General features: G+C 31.8%; 1 protein-coding gene across 10 annotated transcripts in view; it reads right to left on the bottom strand.

Moving 5' to 3' along the window:
• Nucleotides 1-12,072, bottom strand: part of LOC113516982 (sodium bicarbonate cotransporter 3) — a 56,464-nt gene that overhangs the window by 2,278 nt on the left and 42,114 nt on the right. For 2 of the 10 annotated variants that reach the window (XM_052901951.1, XM_052901952.1), the window contains exons 3-13: nt 7,553-7,663; nt 5,387-5,443; nt 4,461-4,940; nt 4,091-4,231; nt 3,835-3,909; nt 2,278-3,353; nt 2,047-2,199; nt 1,787-1,936; nt 1,034-1,699; nt 695-937; nt 127-332 (exon numbers count right to left, since the gene is read on the bottom strand). In XM_052901951.1, the coding sequence (XP_052757911.1) occupies nt 127-332; nt 695-937; nt 1,034-1,699; nt 1,787-1,936; nt 2,047-2,199; nt 2,278-3,353; nt 3,835-3,909; nt 4,091-4,231; nt 4,461-4,940; nt 5,387-5,443; nt 7,553-7,663 (3,358 nt within the window). Of the gene's footprint in view, nt 1-126; nt 333-541; nt 938-1,033; nt 1,700-1,786; nt 1,937-2,046; nt 2,200-2,277; nt 3,354-3,834; nt 3,910-4,090; nt 4,232-4,460; nt 4,941-5,386; nt 5,444-7,552; nt 7,664-12,072 lie in introns of those variants that run through there. The other 8 variants (XM_052901953.1, XM_052901955.1, XM_052901956.1 and 5 more) reach the window with 8 other exon arrangements.

The raw sequence follows: 12,072 nt of genomic DNA, 5'->3' as shown, positions 1-12,072 counted from the left end.
GAAAATGTATATTATTAGGTCATTAATTGTATATATGGCCTAGGTTAGCAGAGGACAAAGACAAAATAGAACATTGATGAATCAAGATTTGAAATTGGTAAAAATGACTATAGATATTATACTAACTTTTTCTTCATCGATTTGGGTTTGAGGTCTTTCAAGTCACTTTTATTTTTGCTCTTATTGCTATTGTTCACTTGCTTCCATATCCCCGTTTTGTTCACTTCTTCAGATATGTTTATTGATGCCAGTGGTATATTCATAATGTTTCCGTTGATTAGTGGAATCTGTAGATTTTCTTGATATGGTGGCGGATTGCTCTTTGAGGTGTCCTTTGAGGTGTAAACAGAAAAATATTTTATAATGTAATCTTTTTTAATATTTAAAGAATTAAGACTTAAACAATAAAAATACTAGATATAAGGTGCTGAACTTACCGATTCATAATGTAGATGAGATGTGTAAGTAGATTCAGATGAAAGAAATTAATGGACAAGGAACACAAGAACTATATTGGTGGAAACAATAAAATGCATGTGCATCAAAATAACAGAAACTTTATTGAAGAACAACAAGTCGTGAACAAAAAAATAACGATTGATACTAATGGCGGGATGACTAAACAAAAATGGTTTGCTGAATACAAGGTTTAATTTTGTCGACAAAAGCCTAATATCTTTGCATGCCATCCCACCTCAGCGTCTCCCAGTTCTCGCAATTCGTCCTGGTTCCTCTTTGTTATTTCTGGCATAACATCATCCAGTATTTTCAATTCTCGTCTAGTGAAAAAGCAATCCAAAGCTTTTCTAATTCCGATCATTACGACTAACATCAATGGGAATAGTATAGAAGTCATGGAGAATGATTTTATTACCCACAAACAGACTAAACATGTCAATTGAATTGCTGTGAAAATGTGTACGCGTCGAATTGGTACCTAAAATATATTTCAAAAACATATTTAATATTCATAACATTATTTCATAGGTCATTTATTTCAATACAATAATTTTTAATACTGAGTAACTATTACCTGTCTTAAAAACATGTGATCCGGCTGATATTTTTGGGGCATGAACATTATCAAAATCCTGTCAAAAAATTGAAGTCCTTTTAGTGATGCTGCACCCATATATAGAAATACACCAAATAATACTGGCATAGGTATGTGGCTTAATACAGGAGTTAATACTACAGAACATCCGATTGTTAAGAATATTAGGATATGTGTCACTCTTTGCTCTCTTACACCCAAGAACTGAGGTTTTTCACCAGGTGCGGCACATTCTGATTCTACTTTCAAGGAGTTCACGTGATTAATACTTAGGACAGTAGCAGCTACGAACCATGGTAATCCCATAACTGAACAGATTTGTATCAAAATTGCCAATACAAATAAATCCAAATGGTAACCGCAGCCTTTTTTCAATTTATTTTCTTTTCTATTAACAATCACGGCTGTAATCTGCTGGTCCATGAATATTAAAATAGTTCCTAAAAGTGCTGGTAGTATAGCCACTAATGCCGACCAAAAAGGATTTCCACTGAATGGCGTTATTACCCAATTCCTCGTAGGGAGAGTAGGTTTGAATTCTGATGGTACCTCTAGTTTCGGCGTTTTCACTCCAACTTTATAATCCAAGAAAGACATTGATAATATGGCTATTATAACGGAAAAGTCACTAATGATTTGCCTCACCTGAAATATTTTATATGTAATTAGTGATTAAATAAATTTGTTTTGAAAAATTCAATATTTAAAATATATATAATAACAAATGGGTACCTTCGATGGGAAAAATAAAGAATTTTTAAAATCTTTTAAAATTACTGATATTGTAAATGTCCCCAAAAATAATATTATGGACATCAGGTAAACGTCTGGCACATAAACTTTTGTATCGCATCCTCCTCCTGCCAAAGTTCCATTATATAACTGTGAACAAATGAATAATATTTTAGAATTAGTTTAGAATATCAATCTTGATAGCTGTTGTAAAATGTAATAGCTTAAACAATATTATATGTTTATATATTTATATTTACTTGGCAAGTTTCTTTATCGACTGAGGTCCAATTAAATGGTTCGGGCACGTTCGAATAATTACTTGGTAAACAGTAGCACTCATAATTGAGCACTTCGTCAGGGCGTGTCTTAAGTGGGTATTTCTTTCCAATAGATATAACATTTTCTACTGCCTGTAAACAAAGTTAAAAATATAGGTATGAAGTTTTTGGTAGCACTAAAAACAATATTTTATTTCACTAGAATATTACCTTGTAAATGAAAATAAATGCGATCAAAGTTGCAAAATTTTCTTCAGTAAATCTGGTTATATAACAAACAAATGCACTTGCGTCTATTGCTACTAAAATTACTAAAATTATAGTGATCCATGTACCGATACAAAATCTAAATGACATATAATTCCATCCGACTTGTTTGCAAAATTCAAATACTATAGTCTCAAAAACGAGTACTGGTCCTGTTGACCCCAAAACTGTCAAGGGTTGCCCTGAAAAGAATCCGTATCCCATCCCACATACAAATCCAGATACCAAGGATTCCATGGCAGCCATATTTTTTCCAGTGGCTTCACCTAATAAGCCTCCAAATGTTATTATAGGTGACAAACATGCAAAATAAAGAAATATCCACGAAGCTATACATTGAAGTGCTAATGCGTCTTTGAAATCTGACCAATACCATGGCTTCTTTCTTTTGAGGTCATTCATTAAACCTCCAAAGAGCCTACCGCTTCTTGCTAAGCCAGATTCTTCTCTCTGTCTTTGTTCTTCTTCTTCTTCATCTGGTTCTTCTTTAGGATTGCTATCATTTGGACGTTTTCGAGGATCTTGAGAAGGTATTGCAGCTGGAGGTTCAATACGAATAGCAGGATCCCATTCACCTGGCGGTAAAACTGTTACCGCATCAAGAAATTCATCTATCCCAGCTAATAAATGATCTCTTTTTTTAGCGCGATAGGCTACTTCGTGAAATATTTCATCTGACATTAAAGTAGCCATTGCTCTACCAATTTCATGAAAACTAGAGTTACTATTTGGTGGACCGAGTAAAACAAACATAAATCGGGTGGGCACTGGTACTTCGGTCAAATCACCCATTATTGTTCCTGTTTTCAATCTAACAAAGGCTGATAGAGTTTTTTCTAAAAAATCAACTTCTCCCACTAAAATATTCGAAGCCTCTGCTCCCGGTGGTATTTTACGCATAAAATTTGTATTACTCTTGTGATTTATATCGCCGTTCATTGCAAGATCTCCAGTACTATGATTCCGATGCATTGATATGGAACTTGGACTTTTAACCATGCCTTCATCATGTGCTGAACCTACAATTATAAATTTTTTTTAATATCATACTGACGTAAAGCTTGTAATTACATTGAAAAGCATACTAATTTTCATTTAATATATACTAAACACACTGTGCGTAAAGATACTGTGACTACATTAATTGAAATATTCACATTTTACCTACCTATTAAGATAGAAAAATGTTAATGATTGCAGTGTATGCGTGTGTAAAGATACAAAATTTATGTACATAATATGTACCTATTTAGAAGTTGATTTTATATAAGAGGTGATGACTGTTTACAAACTATAATAATTATTACGAATGAAGCACGAGCGAAAGCAGATTAGAAAAGTAGCATTGTTTAGCTGCGAACAGTAATGAAGAGTAATGTAATGATTAGAATATGAAAAACTTTTTAAGAATTATAGAAATTTCATGGAAACGAATTTAAACATCGAAAATAAGATATGAAGAAACAACACGGAAGACAATTTAAAAGGATAAGCGGTTACCCGCATTAGGGATGCCTAGGAAACGAGTGAAATCTCCTTTGTAGGAATGTCCAGTTGTAGTACCGCCTTCATCCACTGTAATGTAACAGGTATAATGCCAATTTTCATACAATAAGTGTAATAATAAATATTAATTGATAATCCGTACTTATGTCATACATAATGTATATATTTACAACATTTATATTAGCATCTAAGTGCATAATGTGTCAACATCAGACAAAGGGTGGATTCAGTCAGCTCGCATAAATGTTACCGTTCTTCACGCTTGGCTGACCTGGAACAGCTAGATAAGAGCCTCTAGTGTCGGTTGCTTCCAGAAGAGCAGTGTGAGGGGATGAGGTAGACCCCCGACAACTCCTTGCACTTGAGCGTCGAGAGCCACCCTCCTGGAAGTCTGATGGAATATTTCCAAAATATATATAAAGTCGTTATTATTAATAGGTTCTATAATTTACAGATCCAATATAGCTATCGCGAATAAAGAAATTGGGTCAATAGGAACTAGTTATACAGAAAACATCCACATTAATTGGGGTATCCATATAACATGTCTGTTTTGCACATCATTCTTCCAATTCAACATTATATTATCTAGGTAGTGTTATATAGATTAAAAAACTTACTTTTGGAAGAGGAGTGATTCTTTCCAATATCAGCCAATGACCGGATTAGAGGCAGCCTTGACATATTATGATTTCGCTTTTCGTGTTGGTGTCTGTGACGTCTTAACAAAGCATCTTTTACTTTTTCTCTTGAGTCATATCCTAAAGAGCCATCAGCAACCATATTATCTAAAACGCTATCTGCCACTTGCTCTAAGGAACTGGCTTCAATATCCAGAATTACTGATCCATTTAAAATTAGACTTCGTAATTCAAAGAGTGAGTGTAAAGAGAGTGTAGCCACATGAGGTTTCGACCATCTATTGCCACCTTCTTCTACATCTTCTTCGAATTTGATCCATCGAGCTGTTTCTTTCCATTCGAGTTCATCTCCTTCTTTGACTAGTTCTTCCATTTCGGAGAAAAGTGGATGCGATTCGAGTGTTGCATCATCTATATCTTCTCCTAGTATAAACTGAACTCTTTGGGCGGGGGGTGTTACTGTAAAATAAAAAAATGCATGTTTCATTTAACAAGTTATAGTAATTACAATTCAAATTAGATTTTGCCCTGAAATTTGAACTAACATTTGACATTGAGGGGAAAAACAATAAATAAAAAGTAAGCTTGTATAACTGGAATGAAAAAAAAAGTATAAATAATGATAATAATTTTCTATAATGAAAAAAAAAATGTATGGAAGAATAAATTGAAAATAACCTTTGCAAGATATAAAAGGAAGCGCGTTGATAATAACGTATCCTCCTAATGATATGGCATTCATGCGAGAAAAATACAAAATCGTATGAAACGAGCAACTTTCTGTATTATGTTATATATATCGAAATACATGCTTATTGAGACTTCCATGGTAAAATGATGTTGCTATTTAAATTATAAGGGCATTGGGCCAAAAATAGACGTAGGGAATGGCATTTTAATCTTACATGTTTCTCCGTCATCGGTGACACTCAGTCTTCTAACACGAGCCATTATAGCGGGGCCTAGGGATGGGAATTAAATGGAGAATTTTGCGTGAAACATTACATCTGTTCTACCCTACCATTATAGACTATTCAGATAAATATCAATTAAGTTAAATTGGGATCAATTAATATTCAATCGAGGTTCAATTAATATGGAATAATAATAGATATAATAAATTATGAATAATATAACGTGAGCAAACAAGCATATATTAACATTAAGCTCAGGAGCATTTTAGTTTATTGACGCTAATAAGTCTTTTAATGCTCATATTGATACGAAGTACTTATTCATTTCACGACCTGATGTGAATGTCTGAAGGTGGAAACTGCTCTGAAATCGTAGTTGTTCAGGTCTATTTAGATTCTCAAATAGAAGAGTTGGATTTCTGTTTCATTAGCTAGATAAATGTAAGTTTATTAAGAACAGTGTTTATCTTGATACCTATGAGTAATTAATTATCTACTACAATTTCAATATATTGTTATGAAATGTAAAACACTGTTTTATTAAATGTTTAATTAATGATAATGTTTTTAATATGAAACTTTAGATTAAGGACTTATGTTCTTAATGCAAAACAAGTACGAAACTCAAAGTTAGGAGACGAGTTCAAAAACTTCTTAACTTCTTGTTATAAATATATAATTCATCAAACTTAGGTAAATGTGGATTTTGTTCAAAATTTATTTTCTATCATTTGTATAGAAAGAAATATATAACCTTGTAAAGAATTGAACGTAGATACTTTAACTATTACTAATGAGTATTTATTATTATAGATTTGAAAATATAAATATTATATTTAATGTCTTTGTGTAATAATATAATTGTCGAGACTAAATAATATCTAGTTAAATCTGGTAATAGAAAACTAGTATTTGGTAAAGTACTATCTACCGATAACAATAATGTGTGCAATTAGGTAGATCATGTTTCTACCGTGAAGCAATTGTGTTTGCATGGTTGTGTTTCGGTTTGAAGGGTGGGATTTGGCGTGAATTTACAGGGTACAGAGGAATAACATCTGAGTCCTCAGAAATGGCAATATAGGGGGGTATCATGGGCGAAACAGTATACTCTGTTGTGTCCATGGTACTGCTCATGTCTATAGACGACGGTTACCACTTTCCATCAGGTGGGCCGTCAGCTTGTCTGCCATTCTAAGTTGTATAAACAAAAAAAAAGCCTATTTTCTGTTAAAATGACAAACTTATAGTTTTATAAAAATATGTAGATATCCCCCTTTAAATGTTTCGATAAGAATTTAGGATTATGCTCCAGAAAAAAACATCGATTTCAATCGTGGCAAAATCAATTATTTTGATTTAAAAATTAAACTACTGAACCGATTTTGATAAAAAAAAAAATATGGGACTAATCTATAAGTATATTCTTTTGGATAAAAGAATATTTTATTTTAATTCTATCTTTTATATTGTTTAAGATAAAAAATAATTTTCTAAGTCGATTTATAAATTATAGAATTATGGGGTAACAAACATAAAAAAAAAAACAAAATACAACCGAATATAGATCTTTTTTTTATTTGATTGGATAATAGTCTAATTTCTTCAATGACGCGTTCTTAAAATTGTCTTAGTCTTGTAAATTAGGCGGTTTTTCATATACGTTAATGGCCATTTGAATAGTTTATACCTTTTGTATGGTCAAAATTATATTTTCAAACTTGCACACATTAGTAATACATCGAACATTGTAAAAAAATTAAGTATTAGCCAAAAACATTTTAAATATATTTTAATACTTGACGCTCTTTTTACTTACTATTTTTCCTGTGTAAATAAAGTAATTAGTACAAGTTAGAGACATTATTATATGTATATACTAGCTTTCGCCCGCGACTTTTGGAATTTTTTGATATGCAATTTTTGGAAATAGTAATATTTTAATTTCGCCTTAACTTCAAAACAAAACGTCCAATTTTATTCATTATAAGACCAAATATTATCTACATAAACTGTACTTAGTGATGAAATAATTTATTTTGACAAGGTATATACCAATTTTATATATTTATATAAACTTAGCATAGATATGATAGGACTGTCATCCTCATATTCAGTGCCTGAAAATTTCTAAAATAAAGAAAATAAGTATTTCACCTGGTCTGTCTGCTTCTTTTTCTCCATTGCGGTGGTGATGCTTGTGCTTTCGGTGTGAGTGTCGGCGGGCTGGCACGTGGACACCCACAAAGACGGTGTGAGCTCGGTGTCCTGAAAATTTACGCGGTTATCGGTAAACTAAAAGTTGGTTCATTTACCTTTGTGTAAACTACCTATTTATAGCTATCTAAAGATTTATTAGGAAATGCAAATAAATTAACGGCCCACCTAATCAAGTATACTAACAGCTACCTACAGAGATGAACGATTCGATGAAGACCACAGATAGAATTCTAATATTATATAATAGCACTCGCTAAAGGGGAATAGCGGAGGTATGGGTATTTTTTTTTCCATGGATGATAATAGAATGGAACTCCTCCTCTTGTCCCCTAGTATAAACGGTATATGCTGGTGGGGTATTAGCGAGAGATGATAAATGAAGATAAAAGTATATCAGGTAGCGTAACGCGATGAATTCAACAAAAATCAATCACGATGTTTTCCATGGAGGAAATTCCAAGATTCCAAAATTCCAACCCAGTGGATGTTGACTTGATAAGAGGGGTACAAGTGGGGGTCAATATGTTATACCTTATCCGAATGACCCTCACAGTTCCCGTCTGGAAAGTATTCGTCACGATGGTGAACTGAATTGATTTTATCCTTTCTTATTATTTTACATTGGTACTCAGCCAGTGTTAATCAATAGCGCGCTCCACTTTCGTCATATAATATATATACATATAAACATATATATATATATATATATATATATATATATTGTGAAGGAGCAAAAACTTTAGTGAGGTAAATCAACATTGTCATTAAAACAAAGTACCTATAAGTGTCACTGCTGTACTATAACTGTCTGCATTCGACAGCTGTCCATGTTGTGAACACTTCATAACGCATGACTGGTTATTTTTTGTAAAACAGAATATGCCCACTGCTGTAGTCTGTATTATTAAAATATTACATCGTCATCATTATATCAGACTTTAACTGTCCTCTGCTGAACATAAGTCTCCTCTTGAAGGCTGTTGCCAGTAGTTGCCATGCTTGGCACGCGGATTAGCAACTGCAGTCATAAAATATTACATAATCATGATTATATATACAATATTTATTACAATTTTTCGTATATAATTTTTTTTTTGCTAGGGAATTTCGCGGCCGTCTTTTAGTCACAACAAGGAATTAGTATTTTGCCCTTTTGAGGGCAAATTGAAAGAGTCGTGGCCATTTTGCGTTACTGTGGTACATACACGTGAAGCAATCTATTATTTTTTTTTTATGTATTTATCCTTTTTTGTATCTTTTTTCTCTCTTTTTGTGTGTGTCTATTTGTGATTTTTGTCATCTGTGTAACTAGCATAAATAAATTATCTATCTCATTTATTTTTTTTTCTATAAAAAAGTTGTTGGCAATACTGTTGACTTAGCAAAAATGTGTTAACATTTTAAAGAACTTCTAAAGATGAATATTATTAAGTCAACTAATTCCTCGATGACTTGAGAATATACTTATTACTACGGTTATATTTCGCGATTTCTAAATTCAAAAATTTCTAAATTTAAAAATACATCGCCAATCGCGACTTATTTTATCCATCGAAATGATTTACTTTCGTGTTAGTTTCATATTAAATTTATAACGAGTGGAAGCTTCCATTGTTCCGGTATAGAGGATTCAGTTTTCAACCACGAAAACTACTTGGTGTTAAGTGTTTTCACTTATAAAAATAAAAGTTACTTAAGAGGGTTCACATCGATATATTTGCTTTGATACATTTCTTAGGAATTATCTGTCAATATTCAGACACAATTGTATAATTTTAAATGTATGATTCATCATAATATCAGCCGTTAATTATCCATTGCTGAACATATGTAGGTCTGTCTCATAAAGGGGGTTTGCCAGTAGGCGATTGCCAATTCTCCTGCCAAGCGTGGCAACTACTAGCAAACAAACAAATTTTAAAACAATAAATAGCATGCAATGTTTCAGTGTTTTATTATGACTGAAATAAAAAATTTCAATCTTTCGACAGATTTAAAAGTCTGAGAAGATGTGGTAATAATGACAGGAATCTTTTTCTTAAATGAGATATCTCTCGTCTGGCCAAGCCATTATAATCTGTAGAAGCTATCAATACACAGATCACGCATTCCGACTGCTTTAACGATATTTCTGATACCCTTACGGAATCCGTAATGACAAAACCTACGTCAACGTGCCTGATAGCAGATATTTCTTTTTAACTTTAATCCTAACTTATTGAATTTCATTGGTTCATAAAGTTTATGATAACATTTTTAGTGTTTTGTATATTTTTTATATTTTTACTTAATGACCAGGGAATGGGCAGCAGCGTCTCTCTTAAAATATCACCAGACTAACTATGGTTATCGACTCGCCTGTCGAGCGTGGTAACTACTGGTAGAACCCTCCTTATGGGAGGGCCTGTATATCCCGTGAATGTATTTTTATTTATTTTAAATAAAAATCTGCATTTTAATCAAAGTTTGCATTTTTTCCATATTGACAATTTGAATATTATTTTTATTTTTTTATAAAATGTGAAAACATTGTTTCATACAAAAACAGTAAAGAGGTTGCATTACCTAAATATAATTGCTATTACAAGGCTTATGTTCGACAGTGGATAGTTAATATTTGATCATATAATAAATATTGTTTCTAATCATAAACGTGATAGGGAGTTTATTTGTTAATTCGTTCGTATTGAATGGTCATTTACTAAAACACGCATTTTTAGTTTGAAGAACATAGGTTACTTTTTATTTTAATTAATTAATATTTATTACAATCACGCAGATGAAATGACGACCAAAATGTAACCTAAATGAAGTAAAAATTATCAGCAATCGACGATAAAATATCTTGGAAATCTAAGTACAACAAAAAAACAGGGAACTGCAGTCTTTTGTTTCCCGCTCCCGCTAATGCAATCTTACAAATAACGGATTTTAATTATATAAACAAAAATTATAAGGCTTAATCAATTAAGGCAAGTTAGAGTGGGTGTATGTGAAAGAAACAATAACAATGAGTGTCCACGAAATTGGTAAATTAAAAGTATATCAGAAGTAGCCGGTCAACCTAACTTTTATAATATGGTATTAGTAAGAAGTAAGATTATTATATATATATATATATTTTTAACTTTAATCCACCTAGAAAGTAACTAAATGGTGGACTTATAGCCATATGGCGTTATCTATCCAACAGGAGTAAACGGAAAATATAATTGATGGTGTAACGTAATAAACAATATTAAATTAAAACAAAAATAAAAAATAACATACATATAGTACTCATATAACGTACATTATAAATACTTGTACATATATTATATATACAAGGAAAACATCAGCATCAGACAGTGTCTACAACATATTACGATTCTATGGATTATAAATAAAAAAAAAGTTTATTCTTGAACGCCAATTTTCTTGGGGCAGATCTAATGTTAAAGGGTAATCGAATCGAATTTAACTAAATTTGAATGTAATCAAAATACATATTACTCTATATTTATTTTTCTGTTTGTTTTTTTTTTTTGGTGGTTTTTTATTTTCATTCTTTTATTTCTTTTACTGTGTATTATGTGTATGTTTGCATTATAATTTGTTGTAATTTGCTGTAAGTAATGTAAATAAATTATCTATCTATCTAAAACTTATTTAATTTTAAAATTATTAAGATAGAAAATAAGTAAAGCACATTTCAATAAACGACAATCCTCCAATTAGATAGGAATCCTTTACTATTATTTTTTATTCTGTACCTGTAATTTTTATACTTTTCATACGAAATTGTTTTACAGCCAATAAATATTTTTTATTTTATTTTAAAGTACCTACAAACGGCAAAGAGTATTGAGAAAGAAAGCTATGATAATACTTAAGTAGTTAGCAACGTCGATCACGTACTACGTAATCTACCTTCTCGTATTGTGGCATGATTTCCGTCTCAATTGAACTCAGAATGGCGGTTGAATTATGTCAAGGACAAGAACTGCCCTCCTGATATTCGTCCGGATATTTCATTTAACTTTGTACATTTGTTATTTGACTTTACGAATGTGATTTTGCACAATCTCCTCGAAGTTATGTGATTTTGTTTTCCTTTAAGAGGTAAATAAAAATATTTATATTATAATCAATCAGTGATTAAGTATTTGAGATGAATGTGTACTTCAAAACGAATAAGAAAAATAAATATAGAACTTACTAAGAAATGTGGATTATTTAGTGGTAACCTTTTTTGTATTTAATATGTGCATACTCAACCCTTCATACATAAAAAAGTCCTATAAATGTATTTTTTGATGGGTGAAAATGGTATGGTAACCCCGCCTGCGCTAACGGGATATGCTGGCGGAGCACTAGTGAAGGGTGATAGATGAGAATGAAAACAGGCCAGTTAGCCCTTCATGATGAATTCATCAGGAATTAGCCATGATAGTTTCCAGGGAGAACCGCGAGGAGGT

The sequence above is a fragment of the Galleria mellonella genome, unplaced genomic scaffold, assembly GCF_026898425.1.
Source record: "Galleria mellonella isolate WM207_F2 unplaced genomic scaffold, CSIRO_AGI_GalMel_v1 utg83, whole genome shotgun sequence".
Classification (NCBI taxonomy): Eukaryota; Metazoa; Arthropoda; class Insecta; order Lepidoptera; family Pyralidae; genus Galleria; species Galleria mellonella.
This window is presented reverse-complemented; position numbering and strand designations above follow the sequence as displayed.